Source organism: Lithobates pipiens, unplaced genomic scaffold (assembly GCF_037356315.1).
Source record: "Lithobates pipiens isolate NorthernLeopardFrog02 unplaced genomic scaffold, aLitPip1_a1.2 Scaffold_18, whole genome shotgun sequence".
NCBI classification, from domain to species: Eukaryota; Metazoa; Chordata; class Amphibia; order Anura; family Ranidae; genus Lithobates; species Lithobates pipiens.
This window is the reverse complement of record NW_027507758.1, coordinates 626,684,110-626,707,356: the sequence shown is the minus strand read 5'-3', so window position 1 is coordinate 626,707,356 and position 23,247 is coordinate 626,684,110. Positions and strand designations below refer to the sequence as shown.

Sequence of the window (23,247 nt, the reverse complement as noted above, 5' to 3'; positions counted from 1 at the left end):
CACCGCTATAATTAGAGATCTCGGAGTAGGCAGCAACACCGGGGACCAACCTCCTCCTTGGGCTGATCTGGGAACTGTCGTCAGACTGCTGAGTGGCGGTTCTTGCTACCTCCTCTTCCTGATCCAATACCAAGAGTGGCTGCGCATCAGAAATGTCCTCTTGATATGGATCTGAAAATAATTCCTGTGACTCAAGCGGAAGGTATGTGGTGGTGGTGGTGGTGGTAGTGTCTTTGGGGGTGCACACAGCAGAGAGTAAAGAGGGTGCAGATCGAGAGGATGAGGAGGGTGCAGAAGAGTAAGGCTGAGTGAGCCACTCAACCAAGTCTGGTGCATCCTTTGACGTAATTTCACGCACCTTCTGCAATTTGCCACTTTGGCTCAAGCCTGTTGCTCCTGCCCTACCCCTACCACCTCTGCGGAAGGGCCTGCCTCTTCCTTTGCCTGTCATTTTTTAAATGACCCTGTGACAAAAGTCTCTAGAGAAGTGCAGTATATGTGGAAGAAGGGATATAACACCCCGCTTCAATCTGTCGTTTTTGGGGGCCACTGGTCTATCACACCAGTTATAATACTTTTTTTTATTGCGTTTGTCACTCTTTGTAGTATCGCTGCAGAACCGCTCAGCAGTTACAATGCTGCACAGTGGAAATGCACTATACTATGCTTTCTATATGTGCAAGTATTTTATACGTGTATTACACACCTATATACTGCACACCAAATAGTACACCTATACCAGTCCTTAAAAGGACCTTTGTGGGCCTAGTAGCTAGTGGTTTGCAGACTGTCCCTCAATCCCTACACTGATAAACGACAGCTGCAGAATCGGTCAGCAGTCAAGTAATATTCTTTCTATATTTGAAAGAAAGTAGATTATACGTGTACAACCCTATATACTGTATACCTATACCAGTCCTTAAAAGGAACTTTGTGGACCTAGTAGCTAGTGATTTGCAGACTGTCCCTCAGTCCCTACACTGATTAAAGACAGCTGCAGAATTGGGCAGCAATCAGCAGCACAGCAGTCAGCAGCAGTGCACCACAACCCTATATATTGTACACCTATACCAGTCCTTAAAAGGACCTTTGTGGACCTAGTAGCTAGTGATTTGCAGACTGTCCCTCAGTCCCTACACCGATAAAAGACAGCTGAAGAATCAGGCAGCAGTCAAGTATAATATTCTTTCTATATTTGGAAGAAAGTATATTATACGTGTACAACCCTATATACTGTACACCTACTGTATACCAGTCCTTAAAAGGACCTAGTAGCTAGTGATTTGCAGACTGTCCCTCAGTCCCTACACCGATAAAAGACAGCTGAAGAATCAGGCAGCAGTCAAGTATAATATTCTTTCTATATTTGGAAGAAAGTATATTATACGTGTACAACCCTATATACTGTACACCTACTGTATACCAGTCCTTAAAAGGACCTAGTAGCTAGTGATTTGCAGACTGTCCCTCAGTCCCTACACTGATAAAAAACAGCTGCAGAATCGGGCAGCAATCAGCAGCACAGCAGTCAGCAGCAGTGCACCACAACCCTATATATTGTACACCTATACCAGTCCTTAAAAGGACCTTTGTGGACCTAGTAGCTAGTGATTTTCAGACTGTCCCTCAGTCCCTAAACTGATAAAAGACAGCTGCAGAATCGGTCAGCAGTCAAGTATAATATTCTTTCTATATTTGGAAGAAAGTATATTATACGTGTACAACCCTATATACTGTACACCTATACCAGTCCTTAAAAGGACCTTTGTGGACCTAGTAGCTAGTGATTTGCCGACTGGCGCTCAGTCCCTACACTGATAAAAGACAGCTGCAGAATCGGGCAGCAATCAGCAGCACAGCAGTGCACCAGAACCCTATATACTGTACACCTATACCAGTCCTTAAAAGGACCTTTGTGGACCTAATAGTAATAACTAGTGATTAAACTGACTGTCCCTGCTCCATACAGCGTCATGTCCCTACACTGACAAAAGACAGCTGCAGAATCAGTCAGCGGTGCACTCAGAAATCACCAGCACAGCAGTGCACCAGAACCCTATATACTGTACACCTATACCAGTCCTTAAAAGGACTTTTGTGGACCTAAAAGCTAGCGATTTGTGTCACTACAGTCTGTCCCTGCTCCACACAGCGTCCTGTCCCTACACTGACATAAGACAGAATGTAAAATGGCCTCCAGATCAGGTCTATTTATAAGGTAGGGGGAATGTCCAATTGTCCATGTGCTGAAATTGGCTGTCCTGTACCCCATGATGTATATGTCATCATGGGTCAAAGTTCTTTCACAATGTAAACGCATATGTCCGCCAGGCGAACAGCGCCAGAAGTCCGTCGGTTCGGCGAATCGTGAACACGCAAAATTTGCCACGAACCGCAAGGCCATCTCTACTGGAGATAAAAGACATCACAGTGACTATGGAGGAAGAGGACGGACATGACGGGGGGTTACTGGGTGTAAATAGAAAATAAGATCTTATTACCTCCTCTGCTGCCACTTCCAGTAATGTCTTCTCTCTACTTCCTCCCGACTCACCTCTCACCTGGAACTTCCAGTCTGTATCTGACATCACTTCCTGTCTTCCATAGAGACTTTGTGTCTGTGGTTGAAGTGTGGAGCTCAGAGGAACTGCAGCCCAGAGAAATGTTTAGTAGTGTGAACACGGCCTTGTGCTGTGTGTGTATGTATTGTATATCCTTATAGATGGGTCATCTCCACTCCCACCAAGGGGGATAGAAATATATTACTGCTCGGGGGGAGACATTTTGGCCCCTTTGATTTTGCAGTAAAATTGATGTCAGATTTAGTCATGTAGAACATCTGTTATATGGATACAAAGAGCCCCAGCCGAGAGTAAAGGGTGGAAATGGCTCCTGATCCCAAGATTTGGGCAATTATGTCACCAATATAAATAGAATAAAACCTGCGCTATGTGTAACAACTCAAATACCTACAGAAATAACTTATACCGGACTGCTGCTGTAACAAAGGTAAGTATTCCCTCCACCACACTCAGAGCTCCGCCCCTTCATACACACTCAAAGCTCCGCCTCTTCATAACACTCATAGCTCCACCCCTTCATACACACTCAGAGCTTCGCCTCTTCATACACACTCAGAGCTCCGCCTCCTCACACACACTCAGAGCTCCGCCTCTTCATAGACACTCAGCGCTCCACCCCTTCATACACACTCAGAGCTCTGCCTCTTCATACACACTCAGGGCTCCGCCTCTTCATACACACTCATAGCTCCACCTCTTCATACACACTCAGGGCTCCACCTCTTCATACACACTCAGGGCTCCGCCTCTTCATACACACTCAGGGCTCCGCCTCTTTGCACACACACTCAGAGCTCCGCCTCCTTATACACACTCATAGCTCCGCCCCTTCATACACACTCAGAGCTCCGCTGTCAGGGCTGGCTTAGCCCTTCCTCCTCTGGGCTGGCCGCTCAGCTGTTGGCTAATTGCCAGTTCTTTTCTCTTTCCACAGTTACCAGCTGTTCCCGATGATGCTCGTCTGACCAGCCTATTTAAAGCCTTCCAGCTCACTCTTTCCTTTGGATTCACATTGATCACATCACAAGGAACCATCTCCTGCTGTTTGTTTCAAGACTGGCTTGCTGACATCCCTCCTGGCTTCTTATCCTGCTTGCAGTTGCTCTCCTTGGATCCCTGACGTCTGGACTGGCTGATTACCCGATCTGGTTTATGAACTTTGGACTGGCTGACTACTCGATATGGCTACTGGACTCTGGCTATGCTTGACTATGCTTTTTTCTATTAATAAACAAGTGTGATTTGATTGTACTTCTGTCTGTCTGTTTCATGGTTCCTGACAGCCACTGTCAGGAACCATGAAACAGACAGAGACAGAAGTACAATCAAATCACACTTGTTTATAAAAAAAAAAAAAAAAAAAAAAAAAGGTAAATAGAAAAAGCGTAGTTAAGAATAGCCAGAGTCCAGTAGCCAGATCGGGTAGTCAGCCAGTCCAAAGTTCATTAACCAGATCGGGTAATCAGCCAGTCCAGACGTCAGGGATCCAAGGAGAGCAACTGCAAGCAGGATAAGGAGCCAGGGGGGATGTCAGCAAGCCAGTCTTGAAACAAACAGCAGGAGATGGTTCCTAGTGATGTGACCAACGCGAAGGCAAACGAAAGAGTGAGCTGGAACGCTTTAAATAGGCAGGTCAGACGAGCATCATCGGGAACAGCTGGTAACCGTGGAAAGAGACGAGAGCTGGCAATTAGCAGACAGCTGAGCGGCCAGCCCAGAGGAGGAAGGGCTAAGCCAGCCCTGACATCCGCCTCTTCATACACACTCAGAGCTCCGCCTCCTCACACACACTCAGAGCTCAGCCTCTTCATAGACACTCAGGGCTCTGCCCCTTCATACACACTCAAAGCTCCGCCTCTTCATACACACTCAGGGCTCCGCCCCTTCATACACACTCAGAGCTCCATCTCTGTATACACACTCAGAGCTCTGCCTCTTCATACACACTCAGAGCTCTGCCTCTTCGCACACACACTCAGAGCTCTGCCTCCTCATACACACTCATAGCTCCGCCCCTTAATACACACTCAGAGCTTCGCCTCTTCCTCTTCATACACACTCAGGGAAGTTAGAAAGGGGAAGGATATACAGTACATACACACACAGCACAAGGCCGTGTTCACACTACGAGATTTTTTCTCCTGCAGTTCCTCTGATCTACACAAGGTGGATATCTAACCTCTACCCAGACAGGAAGTCTCTATGGAATACAGACAGGAAGTGATGTCAGATACAGACAGGCATACCATTTGATAAGACGTAGAGAGGAGACGTTGCTGGATCTGGCAGCAGAGGAGGTAATATGTAGTGATGGGAAGTCCGGATCTTTAAAGTGAATCGGGTCGTTTCGAACTGCTCACTGAAATGAACCGATTCAATGAATCGGTTCTTCGGTTCACTTGTTGAGTCTGATGACAAGCAAGTGAACCGATGCTCTGACTCCACCATATGATTAGAATCAGAAGACTGATTCACACAGAAGGTTAGCAGGTCCTCCTGGGGATGTTTACTTTGATTTAGTTCAGACCACAATTTGTCAGATTAGCCGGCGTCATTAATTTTGGTAATATACAAACAGGTGTTTTAGGCTGGGTTCACACTTGTGCGATGCGGGAACCCTGCGGTTCCACTGCGGGTTCCCATATCGCACCAGACTCACACTGAAATATGCGAACTGCTGGGGAGTGTCATACAATGTTAACGACACCCCCATTTCAGCTCACATGTCGCACTGCAAAGTGTCAGTTCGGACATCAATCGGGTTGCATGGGTGCCATGCGATCCGATTCTGGTGCTGCCCAAAAAAAGGGTCCGGTGTGAGTTTAGTCCGAATGCGATACGATTTCAGCCATACTATCTGTATGGCTGAAATCGCATTGCACGGACATCGCATGTGATTTTTCAGTGCGGTGCAAATCACATGCGATTTTGCACCACACAGCAGTGTGAACCGGCCCTGAGCCAAGGTTTCCAGAAATTTGATGGATAGCAATGTTAACTGTGAAGTTGGCCCAGAATGCAGTTCACATGCACACAAACCCCGCTTTTCATTTAGGCTCCGTTTTCACTTGTGCAACCTGTCCTGCGACTTGGGACTACAAAGTTGCATGACAAGAAGTACCCGATTTCCAATGAGTGCCATTCATATCTGTGCGACTTCAAGTCACAGCGACTTCAAAGTAGTCCCTGCAGTACTTTGGTCCCACTTTAATGTGACTTGAGGTCCATAAACCTCCAGAATACACAGGCATTGCTTCAAGTCACGGCAGAATCGTGCAACTTTCAGGCTAACCCACCCTAAAAGTTGCACAATTCTGCCGCAATTTTGATGCGACTTTAAAGCAATGCCTGTGTATTCCGGAGGTCTATGGACCTCAAGTTGCATCAAAGTGGGACCAAAGTAGTGCAGGGACTACTTTGAAGTTGCACAGATATGAATAATACTCCTTGGAAATCATTGAGTATGACTTGTCATGCAACTTTGCAGTCCCAAGTCACAGGACAAGTTTCACAAGTGGAAACGGAGCCTAAATGAAAAATGTTTTTATGTGAACTGCATTCTAATGGGCCAACTTCACAGTTAAAGTGGAGGGCCACCCTGAAAAAAAAAATACATTAAAAATTAGAAAAAAATCAGAAAAAAAAAATGAAAAAAAACATTTTTTTTTATAACTTACCAGAAATGCCTGTTGCTAGGCACATCATCCTAATCTGCCTCTTCCTCCTCCGCGGAGATCTTCTATCTTCTCTCCTCCGTGCGGCGTCTTCTGGGTAATGGGTCGTGCTGTGTTCTGGGAACTGTGTGTCACATCACATTCTGACAATGGGAGGCGCTCCTCGGCTCTCAGAATACACAGATCAGTGATGAAGCTATTGGCTGCAGCCGCTGATGGAGTGACTTTTATCCGGCAGTGACCACACATGGATGGAAATGTGACCGATCCCTACTGAACCTGCTGGATTTCCATGTCTCTATGGTCACCATAAGTGACTTCCTCCCCTCCCCCTCATCTCCTTCATTATGTAAGTCATGCTGAGATCATCTCCCATTGGCTGAGCAATATTCTCATTGGTCTCTGAGCTCCTTCTTGCTATTCCTCGTCCTGCCTGTTTCCTTGGATTGATTTTCTGTGTAGTGACCCCGGCTTCATCTCTTGGATGCGCTCGTCTGTTGCTTGTCCTGACCTTTATCCTGATTCCTGGATCTCCTCCTCATCTCTCCTCCATATCCTCTTACACAGCTTTTCTCCACACCTGCAGTGATCCTGGGGGGTGGAAACTTGGCACCAGCACTCAGCAAAATCCATCCCCTCCATTAGGAGTTCTGGAGAAAATTGTCTGCTGTTTACACTCCGTTTCTCCGCACGTCACCTGATCACATGAGAGCTTACTTTCACACATTCCTGACAGATCATTCTCTGCAGCTATTACCTTTTGTACCACCACCCCCTCCCTTTAGAATGTAAGCTGTACGAGCCGGGCCCCCCTGTACCTTTTGTATTGTACTTTAATTGTGTTGTGTCCGTCCCCCCCCGTCCCCCCATACGTTGTAAAGCGCTGCGTAAACTGTTGGTGCTATATAAATCGTGTATTGTAATAATAATAAAAGTTCACTCTTTAGTTTAGGAGAGGTAGCGCACACCCAGGAACAATGATTCGGTTTCCATGGGAGCCTCATATAGAGGACCCCTCCAATCTCCCCATCCAAATGTCCCTCCATCCACAGTCTAGATGTCCTATGACATCACACTGACCTCACAGCTCCTCCTTCCAATGTTTCATCATGTGGCCTTTTTTTTTGATGATCTTGGGAGTGGGGCGGACCCTTTGGATCCTCACTTGCAAAGTGCAACTGTTGGTCCTGTGTTGTATGTAATGATGTCAGAATGTCTGCAACAAGCTTTGAACCTGCATAGTGTGGGGGTCCTGTGTGGGTAAATTATATCTCAGCCTGAAGTGGGGCTTTAATAAAATGGAGACCTGAATGGAGAGGTGAGGAGGATTCTGAGAATATCATTTTATTTTACTCTTTGTGTTTTAATACAGAGTTTTCCTCCTGTGAAGTCTGGAGATCATATGATCATCACATTGCCTCCACCTCCCTCCCTGATAGAATAGAGAAATACAAAGAAGATTCTAGAAGTCACCAGAGAGATGATGGAGGAGAGGTGAGGAGGATTCTGGGAATTCTGGGACATTATCCAGTAACAGACAAGGGATGGGTCTGGATGGTGACTGTATCATTGTGTGTGTCAGGTTCCTATAAGGTGTCAGGATGTCACTGTCTATTTCTCCATGGAGGAGAAGCTTATAGCAGCACTATCTTGAATGTAAATGCAGTTGTAGGGTGTGCCCCCCAAGTATGATTTTTTTTTTATATATATATATATATATATATATTGTATGAACTCTGACCAGGTTCCTTGGGCCTGAGCACCGTATCCCCTCCTTTGTTACCTCTTATTGGTGTCCACCAGTTGATAGGAGGAGTCCCTTCAGTTCTCCCATAAAGTGGAGTTTGTCTCCCATGGTTGAGACACAGGATCTGTCTTTCTATTACTAGTGCAGGACCCACTGATAAAAGGGTACTTTGACAGAGTAAGTGGGCTGAGCACTATATAACCATACAGTGTGATCAAATCCCCATATTTTTTTGAATATGTTCATGTGTTTTTAAATTGCCTTGTAGGATTTAACTGTCATTTTTGCATGCGTGCACTATAATCTATTTTGTGTAGTATCTAGAAGGACACAAGGATCTCTACAAGGACGCCATGATGGACAATCAGCCGCCCCTCACATCACCGGGTAAGAGGAGACTTTATTGTAAAGGAGAGAGCAGTACAGAGGCTCCACCTAGATCCCCCATCATCTGATAAACACATAGAAACAATGTATTCAGTCAGTGTGTGTGTTTCCTACAGATGGATCCAGTAATGGGAACCCACCAGAGAGATGTCCCCGTCCTCTGTTTTCCCGGGATTCCACACAGGAAGGTCACACCATCCCTCACCTTCATCAGGTAGATGAGGAACAATCCCTTGTGATTATTTTTAAACAATGATGTTTGTTACAGTGTGTGTTTTATTATATATTCAGAGTAGAAACCTCTGGGATGATAATATTGATGTTAAAGAAGAGTATAAAGAGGAAGAGGAGGAGTATGGAGTGATGGAGAAGTTTTCAAAAGGAAACAAGGATATGATGGAGCCACCTCATACCAGGAACCCACCAGAGAGATGTTCCCGTCCTCTGTATTCCCGGGATTCCACACAGGAAGGTCACACCATCCCCCACCATCATCAGGTAGATGAGGAACAATCACTGATAGTATCATTAGGATCTGTACATTATCTGCATTGTTACAATTGATGTCATTTTTGTTATATATTCAGAGTGGAAACCTGAGAGATTCTAAAGTTGAACTTAAAAAAGAGATAAAAGAGGAGGATGATGAGTAGTGATGGCCGAACGGTTCGCCCGGCGGTCGTTTCGCGGCGATTTTCGGTTGTTCGCGATTCGCCCGATCGGCGGACTATTGCCGCCGTTCGCCCGGCGGACTTCTGTGTTTTCTGTGAAAAAGAAATTTGACCTATGATGACACATCCATCATGGGGTACAGGACAGCCAATTGAAACATTACAGTACATGGAAACTTGGACATTCCCCCTACCTTATAAATACACCCGATCCGGCGGCCATTTTACATTCTTTCTTCTGTCACTATAGGGAGAGGTTGCTGTGTGGAGCAGGGAGAGATTGCAGTGACCCAAATCGCTAGCTATTTGGTACACAAAAGTTCTTTTCAGGACTGGTATAGGTGTTAGGTGTATATAGGTTTGCTGTACTACTGATTGTTGCAGCAGCCTGAGTGTCTTTTGTCAGTTTAGAGAAAGGGACAGGACTCTGTGTGCTGCAGGGAGAGTCAGTTTAATCATTAGCTGTTACTATCAGGTCCACAAAAGTGCTATTCCAGTAACCAGTTATTGTTCCAGCAGCCTCTGTTTTGTCAGTTTATATAGGGACAGGCAGGAAGCAGTGTGTGAGGCAGTGAGGGTCAGTTTAATCAGTAGCTGTTACTATATTAGGTCCACAAAGGTTCTTTTCAGGACTGGTATCAGTGGTATGGTAATAGGCTTGTACACGTATAATATTCTTTCTTCCAAATATAGAAAGAATATTATACTTGACTGCTGCAGTCTGCTAATCATTCACAACCTACTTGTTCCACAAAGGTCCTTTATAAGGACTGGTAATAACCTGGTGTAGGGTGCTATAGTACATAGGGTTGAGTGAGGTACAGTCTGCTATTCTATAAGGACTGGTATAGGTCCACAATACATAGGGTTGAGGTGCACTACTGCTGACCGCTGCCCTATACTTCAGCAGTCCTTTATCAGTATAGGGACTGACGTACAGTCTGCTAATCAGTCACAACCTACTTGTTTCACAAAGGTCCTTATAAGGACTGGTAAGGTATAGGGTACTACAGTACATAGGGTTGAGTGAAGTACAGTCTGCCATTCTATAAGGACTGGTATAGGTCCACAATACATAGGGTTGAGGTGCACTACTGCTGACTGCTGCCCTATACTGCAGCAGTCCTTCATCGGTATAGGGACTGAGAGTTTTGTCACAGGGTCATTTAAAAAATGACAGGCAGAGGAAGAGGCAGGCCCTTCCGCAAGGGTGGTAGGGGTAGGGCAGGAGCAACAGGCTTGAGCCAAAGTGGGAAGTTGCAGAAGGTGCGTTCAATTCATTTAAAGGACGCACCAGACTTGGTTGAGTGGCTCACTCAGCCTTACTCTTCTGCACCCTCCTCATCCTCTCCCTCTGCACCCTCTTCTTCACTCTCTGCTATGTGCACCCCCAAAGACACTACCACCAACACCACCACCACATACCTTCCGCTTGAGTCACAGGAATTATTTTCCGATCCATATCAAGAGGACATTTCTGATGCGCAGCCACTCTTGGCATTGGATCAGGAAGAGGAGGTAGCAACAACCGCTACTCAGCAGTCTGACGACAGTACCCAGATCAGCCCAAGGAGGAGGTTGGTCCCTGGTGTTGCTGCTTACTCCGAGATCTCTACTTATAGCGGTGGGGAAGGTGACGTTGATGACGTGTCTAGTGATGTCACGTGGGTGCCCACAAGAGAGGAAGAGGAGGGGAGTTCAGAGGGAGATATGGACCAGCAGATAGGGAGGAGAAGCAGGAATAACTTACATTGCACAGGAGGGATAAAGCAGACTGCAAATGTATCAGGAGCGAGTCATCGACCATGTACAGTCACATCTGGCGCTCCCAGGACACCGGCACATGGCTCCGCAGTGTGGGCTTTTTTTAACGTGTCCGCTGCTGACAATAGCGTTGCCATCTGCAATCTTTGCAGTCAATGCATTAGTCGCGGTAAGCCCAACACTCACCTAGGGACGACCGCCTTAAGAAGGCACATGAGCAGCCATTACCGAGCCGAGTGGGAGCAACGGAACACACAAAGCCACACTGCAGGCTCTCACCGTCCAGCCTCGTCTTCTACTTCTCCTCTCTCCTCACAATTGTCCTCCACTCCACCTTCCATCACGCAAAGCTCACGTTTTTCTGCAAAAAGGCTGGCTTCCGTGGGCCTAATGTTCGAGCGTAAAAAAATGATGACGCCGGATAACCCTCTTGCCCAACGGTTGACGGCTGTCTTGTCAGAACTGATAGCCCACCAACTACTGCCATATAAACTGGTGGACTCGGAGGCCTTTCGCAAATTTGTGGCCATTGGAACACCACAATGGAAGGTCCCAGGAAGGAAGTATTTCTCAGAGAAGGGCATCCCAGAGCTATATGGCCATGTTCAGTGGCAAGTGAATGTATCTCTGGCACACAGTGTCGGTGCCAAGATACATCTGACCACAGACACGTGGTCTAGCAAACACGGGCAGGGAAGGTATATCACTTTTACTGCCCACTGGGTGAACCTTCTGACGGCCGTCAAGCATGTAACCCGTGGCACCTGTGTATATTTAGTTTTACCGCCACGGATTGCATGCAGGCCTGACTCTTCTTTTTCTCCTCCTACTCCATCCTCCTCGGCTGACTCCTCCTTTTCCGCTGCTAGCGTCTCTTCCGCTGCGCCGCCCAAGCTCCCCAGAACCTATTCGACATGCCAGGTGAGACGTTGCCATGCCGTGCTGCGTCTGTTGTGCCTGGAAGCCAAGAGCCACACTGGCCCGGCACTCCTTTCAGCTTTGCGTTCACAGGCAGATCAGTGGCTAACACCGCTCAATTTGACAGTTGGTAAAGTGGTGTGTGACAACGGTGCCAATCTGCTTAGCGCATTGAAACAGGGCAAAATCGCGCACGTGCCATGCATGGCACAAGTCTTAAACTTGGTCGTGCAGCGATTCCTTGTCAAATACCCTGGGGTCCAGAACATCTTGCGGCAGGCAAGGAAAATCTCGGCCCATTTCAGAAGATCTTACACGGCCATGGCTCGCCTTGCTGACATTCAGCGGCGACACAATATGCCGGTCAGACGTCTTATTTGCGATTGCCCGACGCGATGGAACTCAACCTTCTATATGCTTGATAGGCGGCCCCAGCAGAAACGTGCAGTTAACGTCTACCTGTATGAACTCTGCGGCAGAACCGGTTCTGGGGAGCTGGGGGTTTTTTCACCGCGCCAGTGGCTGCTCATGCGCGACGCATGCAGACTTCTGCGCCCATTTGAGGAGATCACCAAACTGGTCAGTCGCAGCCATGGCGCCATCAGTGACATGGTACCTTATGCCTTCTTTATGGAGCGTGCATTGCGTCGTGTCATTGATCAAGCTGTGGAGGAGCAGGAGCGGGAAGATGAGGAAGTCGCAATGCTGGATGAATTCCCAGGGGGGGCTACTCTATCTGAGACAAGTCAACAGGAGTCTGAAGAGGAGTCAGAGGAGGATGGTGCCGGGGCGGATGAGGAGGAGCAAGAAGAGCATGCTTTAAACCTTTCTGGGATCCCTGTTGTGCGTGGATGGGGAGAGGAGAATGAAGAGGACGACATTATCCTGGATGATGAGCAGGAGCCAAGCCACCACACCACTTCCAGTTTAGTGAAAATGGGGGGCCTTCATGCTCCAGTGTTTTAATAGGGGCCCCCGTATAAAAAGCATAAGGGTCAAGACCCAGTACTGGGTGGCAACGTACTTAGACCCCCGGTACAAACACAAAATGGCGGAAATGTTACCGCCGTCAGAGGGCTGGCAGAATGGAGCACTTCCAGGCCTTGCTTCGAGAAATGCTGCATTCTGCTTTTGCGTGCGCTGGCAGAGAAGCAATTCCCACTCCCAGAGAAGGAGTTGCGGGTACCAATCCAACAGCGCCTGCAAGAAGAGGCCGGTTTGAAGATGTGTTGGTGACTTCGGATATGAGGTCATTCTTTCAGCCGACCCATCGACAGGTGTCATCTGGATCCAGCATCAGGGAACGCCTAGACTAGGGATCTGCAATTAGCGGACCTCCAGCTGTTGCAAAACTACAAGTCCCATCATGCCTCTGCCTCTGGGTGTCATGCTTGTGGCTGTCAGAGTGTTGCTATGCCTCATGGGATTTGGAGTTCTGCAACAGCTGGAGGTCCGCTAATTGCATATCGCTGGCCTAGACCGTCAGGTGTCCGACTACATCGGGTTAACGGCCGATGTGGACGCTCTGAGGAGTGATGAACCCCTGGACTACTGGGTGGGCAGGCTTGACCTCTGGCCAGAGCTTGCCCAATTTGCAATCGAACTGTTGGCTTGCCCCTCATCCAGTGTCCTGTCCGAAAGGACGTTCAGCGCAGCAGGGGGGATCGTGACCGATAAGCGTACTCGCCTAGCTCACGACAGTGTTAACTACCTCACATTTCTAAAAATGAATGAGGCATGGATCTTGGAGGAATTCAACACATGTGACCAGTAGACCATGTATATGTCTATAAACAATTTTTTTAATCGAGCACAGAGACCTTCTTTCTTCATTTGGCTCACTTCCTTGTCCAAAAAAAGCACACAGTACTATATGCCCGTACCCTCCTCTTTGAAGAGGTTGAGCGGTGTCATATTTCTACTGGGGCTGCTTATTATGAGGGGCTCCCACCATCCCCGTGCTATGCTGACATCCTCCTGGGGCTGCTTCTTATGAGGGGCTCCCACCATGCCTGTGCTGTGCTCATTATGAGGGGCTCCCACCATCCCTGTGCTGTGCTCATTATGAGGGGCTCCCACCATCCCTGTGCTGTGCTCATTATGAGGGGCTCCCACCATCCCTGTGCTGTGCTCATTATGAGAGGCTCCCACCATCCCTGTGCTGTGCTCATTATGAGGGGCTCCCACCATCCCTGTGCTATGCTCATTATGAGGGGCTCCCACCATCCCTGCGCTATGCTGACTTCCTCCTGGGGCTGCTTACGGTGCAGGTGTCAGTGCTGTATATCACGGTGCTGATGTCAGTGCTGTATATCACGGTGCTGGTGTTAGTGCTTTATGTCACGCTGCTGGTGTCAGTGCACTCTCACGGTGCTGTTGTCAGATGACTCTATCACGGTGCAGGTGTCAGTGCTCTCTATCACGGTGCTGCTGTCAGTGCTCTCTATCACGGTGTTGCTGTCAGTGCTGTATATCACGGTGCTGGTGTTAGTGCTTTATGTCACGCTGCTGATGTCAGTGCTCTCTATCATGGTGCTGGTGTCAGATGACTCTATCACGGTGCAGGTGTCATTGCTGTATGTCACGCTGCTGGTGATCATCTCCTGCACCCTCTTCTTTGCCTACCCTGGTCCCTGACCTTCCCTCTCCTCCATTGCCTTCATGCGCTCCACAGTCCTGAATTGTCACAACAATTTCTCATATAAAAAAGAATGCTTGTAGTTGTCGATCCCAGATTCACCTCATACATGTGTTATGTCATTGGCCATGTGGTGGGAATATGTTTGCACAGCTATTAATTATTTTGTGGCTGCAAATTTGACCTGTAGGTTTTCGAAGTTCGCCTCCCATTGAAGTCAATGGGGCCCGCCGCGAACGTTCCGATTATCGGAACTATCGGCCGCGTTCGCGGTCCGCGTTCGCGAAACGTCCCGTCGGAAGTTTGTCCATCACTAATGATGAGGATGGGTTGATGGAGGAGTCAGAGTGTCTAAAAAAACACAAAGATCGGTACACCATTCCTCACCATCCTCAGGAGGATGATTGACAATTATTGGTAGTTCCGATTTATACACAGCATATTTGTTACAATTAATGTTTTATTATATATTCAGAGTGGAAACCTCGGGGATGATAATATTGAGGTTAAAGAGTATGGAGTGATGGAGCCACCTAATGCCAGGAACCCACCAGAGAGATGTCCCCCTCCTCTGTATTCCCGGGATTCCACACAGGAAGGTCACACCATCCCTCACTGTTACAAGGTTGGTGGGATGGAGCTTATAATACAAAGACTCATGGAGACAATGTGTGGATTTTTTTGTAATGTCAAAATAATAAATCTTATATTTTACAGATGATATTCTCTCTGATTTTCTTGATTTAGAGTGGAGATCCAATCGATATAGAATTTGAGGTTAAAGCAGAAGAAGAGAGGTATGTGAGGGATGATGAGCAGTCTATGGAGGAGGATGGAATAACGGGGACATTTATAGAGGAGGACACTCCTACAGAGATCAGCACAGGTGGGTCATTAACACTAAATACATTCCTCCACCCATACTGCTCACTGATTGGTCCAAAGTAGGACAAGGACTGGGTGATATCAGCCTGTAATACCCTGGTCACTTTCCTGAGCTGTGTTCGTCCCCGTCCCAGTCGTCCTGTATTCCTCTTGGATAATCTTCCTTCTCTGTGCTGCTGACACCGTTTAGGTATCTAGACTGGATTTATGGAGATTCTGGGGTTCAGTTGGCAGCAACATTTTATTTTTGACAATAGACGTTACTAGACCTAGGCACCTTGGGGTATAGACCTTGATTCTCCTTCCCCATGCCCGAGTCTAGCAAGATCTCTGACAGAACAATTCTCCCAGGGTTATTTGCTCTGTTGTCTGCTGGCTGTGTCGGGTGGAGGGATATGTCTGTATAGTCTCAGACCCAAGTCACTGAGTGCCGTCTCAGGAGATGGGAGGCAGTGGTGTGGGACCTTTGCAACTTGTCTCATGTAAAGATTTAAGTTTCCACTGATTACTGAATACACTATATAATTTATATTGTACATTACATACTCCTGACCCCTGCACTATATACTCCATTTTGTACATTACATTTTTCTGATACTGTATAGTCCTTGCTTTTGTATCCTATATAATAAGTTGTACATTACATAGGCCTTACTTCTTATGCACCCATTCTCTACCAGCTGGACATTTTATATCTGATGATTTGATTGGAGCACAGACTTTTACATGGTGATAATAATGTGATAACATCCTCAAACTTTGGAACCTTAAACAGAAAGTGATAATAAAGGAGGAGTCAATAACCCAATGATTGGGGCATGGTGAAAGCGTTAGTTTACGGCCGCTGTGTGGGACGGCTCCTCTGTGATTATACCTAGCTGGCCTTGTCAGGTATACAGAAATACCATTTGATTCCTCTTCAGTGACAGGTGTGGTGACCTCTCCCAACCCGGCTTTGGCTGTCTTGGGCCTTGAAATCGACAACGTACCCTGTTCTTTTCAAGAATTTGTCACACACATCCTGGTCGGTGTCAGGCTCATGATAGCCAAAAACCCAGGAAGCCTCCAATCCCTCTGAGGTAGATACACTTGTCAAGCCCCACCATTCTTGTGAACATACTTTTGCGTGGTGGCTTGGTTGGGCATCAACCTTTGACTCATTGTGGGAACCCTGGTCCATCTATGCCAATAAATTACGTTACCCTCTTGAGTATCTATATTATGTTGTAGACATGTTTCTTTTTGTGACAAGAAGTACATGACAATTAGATTGCTGTTGTACAAGAGTTGTTAGTCATGTTCCTATTCTATTGTTAAATATGCTGAGAGTAACCTTCCATGTGTGTTTGCTCACAGCGGATTAACATGTATGTCTTGTGAAACTCAATAAAAATTTATTGATACAAAAAAAACAATGATGGTGGTCTTCAGGATCAGTCCAGTCTTCATCTTGGTTGTTCTCCCCCCATCCTCACTCTCTGACCTCTGGTGGGGCTCAGCCCCGCTGTTATTCATGACTAAATCATGGACTAAATAAGGAAGTGCAGGACTTCTTGTGTTGGGAAGATGGCAATGAGTGATAGAGGGGGAGGGGACACTCGTCCTATAATCCCCTCATCACTGTCACTCCTATAAAAGACAGTTCTCGTTGTTTCCTCACTCTCTCACTAAGGTCCATGAATAAAGAAATGATCTGGTAGGAGATCAGAGGACCCATTTACTAATTACCTTGAGGGGGGAATTGTAAGATCCTCAGAGACAAAGCTGCCTGATGTGGACTGAGTCTTGGTTTCTACTTGCCTGCTCACAGATGGTGAGTGGAAAAAGGGTGAGGGCGAGCGTGAAGCCACGGTGGGGGAGGTGAGCGCCACCATCAGATGGGGTTAAACCAGAGCCCATGCAGTCTCCTCTCTTTTATGTTACTGTACCTATGTGGGTGGTGGGGTCACCAGAGAGGCCAGTATGTGATGGGCAGACCAACCACACCTCTCCTCCCTTGTCTATTCCCCTCACCTGTCCCTCCAAGTCAGTCTGCGCTGGTCGTTCTTCACCTCCCTCTTCTTTTATTTCTCCCCCCCCCCCCCCCCGTCCTCAGTCATTGCGGGGGCCCGGATGGGGAGTACATGCTGACCAGCTGGAGCCGGTCCAGGTGACCGAGATGCTACAGCAAAGCAGCAAGTTCATCAAGTGGTGAGAGTGGAGCATGGGGGGGAGGAGGGGGGATGTGACAACATTCTACAGTCCAGGACACACGGCTGAGGGACTTCTACAAAATGAGGGAGACTGAGACTTCTCCAGGATATCCCATGTGTGGGAAAGTGGCAGGAGCCAGTATGGGGGAGGGGATGGAGTGAGTCCTGGACATGCTGGGACTTGTACTATGCAGGCAGCAGGGTCTTCTTCACATACCACCCACTGCAATACACTCTGTACCCCTATCCTGCACATACCACACACTCTGCACCCCTATTCTGCCCATACCACCCACTGCCATACACTCCGTACCCCTCTCCTGCACATACCACCCACTGCCATACACTCTGCCCTCCTCTCCATCACATACTTCACACTGCCATACTCCCTCTCAGCCCTCTCTCTCTCTAAGCCCCCCTCTCTCTCTGTCCTCGCTCTTTCTCAGCCCCCCTCTCTCTCTGTCCTCGCTCTTTCTCAGCCCCCCTCTCTCTCAGCTAATTTTAAAGGGCATATTCATGGGTGGAATTAGGGGCAGGGTAAGGGCCAACTGGTGGCAAGTAACTCTTAAGGCCTGGCTAGTAACTTAGGACTTGATATTTTGAGCCCTGTGCTCATGTCTAGTAATCTTTTTATTTCTATTTTAGTAGATGGACAGGAGATGAGGAAAACATCAGAGGATTGTCTCACTTTGTCCCCAGACTGTAAAGTAGAAGATGAGGACATCACACAGTATAGTCCAGGAGAAAACCCGACTACCTCAAATGTCCATCCGGCACCACACAGTGTAGATGGACCATCGTATTCCTCTTATCCTGAGGAACCTCAGACTGTGAGGAACGGTGCCGTCCTTCCAACAGAGAAGAGCTTTTCCTGTACTGAGTGCGGGAAGTGTTTCCATTCTAAATACAATCTTAATGTGCATATAAGATCTCACACGGGAGAGAAGCCGCATTCCTGTCCTGAGTGCGGGAAGTGTTTTTCAGCGAAGTCCAGCCTTTACAGACATCAGAGGTCTCATGCAGGGGAGAAACCATATTCTTGTCCTGAGTGTGGGAAATGTTATTCACAAAACTCAGGGCTTTACAGACATCAGAGATCTCACACAGGGGAAAAGCCATATTCCTGTCCTGAGTGTGGGAAAGGTTTTTCAGAGAAGTCCCATCTTTACACACATCAGAGATCTCACACAGGGGAGAAGCCGTATTCCTGTCTTGAGTGCGGGAAATGTTTTTCAGAGAAGTCCGATCTTTACAGACATCAGAGATCTCACACGGGGGAGAAGCCGTATTCCTGTCCTGAGTGTGGGAAATGTTTTTCAAGAAAGTTTTATCTTAACAGACATCAGCAATCTCACACGGGGGAGAAGTTGTATTCCTGTTCTGAGTGTGGGAAAAGTTTTTCAGACAAGTCCAGTCTTGTCACACATCAGAGATCTCACACAGGGGAGAAGCCATATTGTTGTTCTGAGTGTGGGAAACATTTTTCAGAGAAGTCAAGTCTTTATATACATCAGAGATCTCACACAGGGGAGAAGCCGTATTGTTGTTCTGAGTGCGGGAAATGTTTTTCAAGAAAGTTTTATCTTACCAGACATCAGCAATCTCACACGGGGGAGAAGTTGTATTCCTGTTCTGAGTGTGGGAAACGTTTTTCAGACAAGTCCAGTCTTTTTACACATCAGAGATCTCACACAGGGGAGAAGCCGTATTGTTGTCCTGAGTGTGGGAAACGTTTTTCAGAGAAGTCCAGTCTTTATAAACATCAGAGATCTCACACGGGGGAGAAGCCGTATTGTTGTCCTGAGTGCGGGAAATGTTTTTCACGGAAGAACATTCTTTACAGACATCAGAGATCTCACACGGGGGAAAAGTCACTTTCCTGTTCTGAGTGTGGGAAAGGTTTTGTAACAAAAGCAGATCTTGTCATACATCAAATGTCTCACACGGGGAAGAAGCCATATTCCTGTCCTATGTGTGGGAAATGTTTTTCAGTGAAGTCCAGTCTTTACAGACATCAGAGATCTCACATGAGGGAGAAGCCATTTTCCCATTCTGAGTGAGGGAATTGTTCCTCACTGAAGTCCTGTCTTCCTGTACATCAGGGATCCCACACAACCCTCGAGGTGTATTCGTGCCTTGAGTGCGGGAAATGTCTTCTATATGAATGTTGCTGGACATCACAGCTCTCATGTGGGGAAGAAGCACACCCTGATATACACCTCAGATATACTCCATGGCTGATCTCCATCATGTAAGAAATCGTTCATAAGGAGATCAGAGATCACCAAAGACATGGATGAAGTGTTGTACCGTGTTGGCCATTGATAGCAGGATAAAAATAAAAATGGAGTCATTACTTTTCATTGGCTGAGTACATTTTGTGGTGTAATCTCTCACAAACACTTATGCCCCGTACACACAATCAGACTTTCCGACAACAACACTGGAATTTTGTTCGAAGGTTGTTGGCTCCAACTTGTCTTGCATACACACGGTCACACAAATGTTGGCCAACAATTACAAACGTAGTGACGTACAAGACGTATAAAAAGAAAGTTCAATAGTCATGTAATATCTCCATTACGAATGCTAGTTTTACAAGACCGAGCGCCAACAATTACAAACGTAGTGACGTGCAAGACGTATAAAAAAAGTTCAATAGTCATGTGATATCTCCATTACGAACGCTAGTTTTACAAGACCGAGCGCTTCCGGCTCGTACTTGATTCCAAGCATGCGTGAACTTTTGTGCGACGAATTTGTGTACACACGATCGGAAAGTCCGACAACAAAAATTTGTTGGCAGAACATTTGAGATCCTGCTAGCCAACATTTGTTGGCGGAAAGTCCGCCAACAAATGTTCGATGGCGCATACACACGATCAGACTTTCCGCTAACAAGCTCACATCCAACATTTGTTGTCGGAAAATCCGATTGTGTGTACATGACATTAGAGGTCTATTTCTTTTTTTTTTCTTTTTTTTATAAAACTTAGTATGAATAAATGTGACAAGTTCTAGCCAGGTTTGATTCAATATGATCATTGGATTATTCTAGTGGCTTTAAAGTCATATTGCACTATTTTTACTGATGCAGGTATTTCAGGAAAAATACCATTTTATGGCCACTAGATGGACCTCACCACCATAGGAAATCACTGTGTTAATTAAAATACAGTGCTAATTTTTCATGGCTGCACAAATGCTTGTCTCGTTCATCCAAAATATTTTTCTATAAGTAGACCCCTTAGTTTCCTTTGTCAGACATGGCTTCATACCAATACCTGAGGTTAAACTCATACACTTGTGAGTATAGTACATACTAAAGGATATAAAGGGTATATTTTATTAAAAAATACACTAAATGTAATTGTAGAGCACACAAATTCAATAATTTACCTAATAGTAAAATATAAAGATGAGGTTGTGCTGAGTAAATACCCAACATGTCCAGTCTTAAAAATTGTGTGTTAGTGAAACAATGAAAAAGTTTGCTACAAAAAAAATCCCATAGGTGACACTTTACCCCATTTACTGCCATGGATTTATGTCATACTGACCTACAGAACGGCTTCGACTGACCAGGTCAGTATGACATACATCTATGGCATTCCCCTTCTGCTATAAGCTCATGGTCTTCTGAGCTTCCCTCCAATCCACTAATCCTCTGCCTGTCCTCTAAGATGGCCCCCCACAGCTCTAAAGTCCCCCCACAACACCCATTGCCCCCCCCCCTGCACCAATCCACCTGTGGCTCCCCTGCTTCTTGCCACCCATAGAAAAGGAGTAAAGTCTGAAATGTTTCCTACGTAGGTGTTTATTGTACAAAAAATCTAAACTACTGCGTTCGGATTGGACCACCAATACACGAGTCATATTAAACTGGGGGTGTGCAAATGGGGCCTGGAGCTTTCTGACTGGGCCACCAGTACACTTCATATTAATTTGTGGGTGTGCACTGCTGGGGCCTGGAGCATTCTTATTGGACCACCAGTACATGTGTCATATTAATCTGATGGTGTGTACTGCTGGGGACACCAGTACACTCGGCCTGGAGGGTTCTGACTGGACCACCAGTACATGTGTCATAATAATCTGGGGGTGTGCACTGCTGGTGCCTGCTGCAGTGCTTATTTGACCACCAGTACACATGTATTAATCTAAGAGTGTGCATTCCATCAATGGAAAGATGATCTCCAGTTGTGCACATGGGTGGTGTCCCGAGGTGATTACAATGTAGAGATTAAGGAGTTGGACCAATGGAGGGAGACAATGAAGTGCAATAGACAATTGTGTCTTTGGGAGGGATGTGAGGACTAACATAAAATGGAATATCACTCCTCCTGATTTTGTTAAATCCTGCTTTATCTGCAATAAAGGAAAGCCATTGATCTACATACCCACCTACCAAGCAAAACCAGCAATGTTCTACTGCTCAGGTGCCACAGCCCAGGTCCCATGCAGCCATCTTCTTCTCTGACATCATCAGGGGCCCAGCTGTCTCTTCTGAGTTCAGGCATCCCCTGATGATGTACCCAACCTCTGCCCACCAGGAGCTTTGTATCTCTGCTCCTACAGCCTCCTGGGATATGTGATATGTATGTGGATGGGTGCAGCATGGTGCGACGGCAGTAATCACTCTCAGTCCAGTTCAAATAATGAAACTTGTATTGAAGTAATGGCTCAATGGTATAAACAGTGCAGTGGAAGACACCCGACTGGGACACTTACAGTTCTGTGAGGCAAAGTAAGCGGAACAGGTTCTGATGCACTGACAGCATCTGCCTCAGAGGGTGGAATGCAGCCTGTTGAGTCTGTGTCTGTGTCCAACCTGGGAAGATTCTTCTGGAGGATAGCGTGTCCCTGACTTATTCATACTCATCCAGAATTTTTTACTACTGTTCTTCACTGTCCCTAGCAGGTGGATAACCTGCTCCTATTCTAACCACTTGCAAAATGCATGCCCAGCCTGGGAGCCAGGGTCTTAAATAGACTCTGCCTGACCCAAGATGGCCACCAGTGTCACAGGAAACTATATTTGAGTAAGTTACCCCTGACTTCATTTCCCTCTGCAATGCTGCTGTATTTGAGCGCCACCTGCATGCCATGGTTATATGTGGAATTACACCCCAAAATACATTTTGCTACTTCTCTCGAGTATGGTGATGCCACATGTGTGAGACTTTTTGGGAGCTTAGCCATGTACTGAAGCCCGAAATCCAATGACCCATTTGTAATCCTGAAAGTACGAAATTTCCTCATTTCACTTCCTTACAACCTATCACAGAAGCCCTGAAATGCTAGAATAGAACAAAAAACCTCTAATTTACCCCTTTCTGGAAAGTAGACACCCCAAGGAAACTGATAAGAGGCAGGGTCAGTATTTTTCAGATCTCATTTTTTTGTCACAAGGTTTTGAAAAAGAAAATTAATAATACCCTTTTGTTTTTCTTTCTTCATTTTCCAAAACCTTGCGCCAGCAAATGAGATCTGCAAAATACTCACCATGCTTCTTATAAAATTACTTGGAGTGCCCACTTTCCATAAAGGGGTCATTTGGGGGTGTTTTGTTATATCCTGGCATTTCAGGGCCTCCAAAACTGTGATAAGTAGTCAGGAAGTGTAATGAGGAAATTATTTAAAAGCCCCAATGTGGTGATTGGATTTCGGAGTCCTGTGCGTGGCTATACTGCCAAAAAGTCTCACACATGTGGTATCCCCATACTTAGGAGAAGCAGGAGAATGTATTTTGGGGTGTACTTCTATATATACTATGCCATGTGTGAGCA

The 23,247-nt window shown here is 46.5% G+C and overlaps 2 protein-coding genes across 5 annotated transcripts in view; one reads left to right on the top strand and one right to left on the bottom strand.

The window, feature by feature from the left end:
* LOC143989916 (uncharacterized) overlaps positions 1–2,550 on the bottom strand; it is a 225,893-nt gene extending 223,343 nt beyond the window's left edge. Inside the window, exon 1 of the mRNA XM_077490189.1 lies at positions 2,502–2,550. The gene's annotated coding sequence lies outside the window, so the exon portion shown is untranslated. The remainder of the gene's footprint in view (positions 1–2,501) is intronic.
* Positions 1–19,821, top strand: part of LOC143989573 (uncharacterized) — a 214,455-nt gene extending 194,634 nt beyond the window's left edge. For 3 of the 4 annotated variants that reach the window (XM_077489760.1, XM_077489758.1, XM_077489761.1), the window contains 2 exons: positions 15,129–15,267; positions 18,104–19,821. In XM_077489760.1, the coding sequence (XP_077345886.1) occupies positions 15,129–15,267; positions 18,104–19,518 (1,554 nt within the window). In that variant the 3' untranslated portion in view covers positions 19,519–19,821. Of the gene's footprint in view, positions 1–4,734; positions 4,880–7,628; positions 7,751–8,320; positions 8,391–8,506; positions 8,605–8,681; positions 8,889–14,856; positions 15,007–15,128; positions 15,268–18,103 lie in introns of those variants that run through there. The other variant, XM_077489759.1, reaches the window with a different exon arrangement.
* The last annotated feature ends 3,426 nt before the right edge of the window (positions 19,822–23,247 follow it).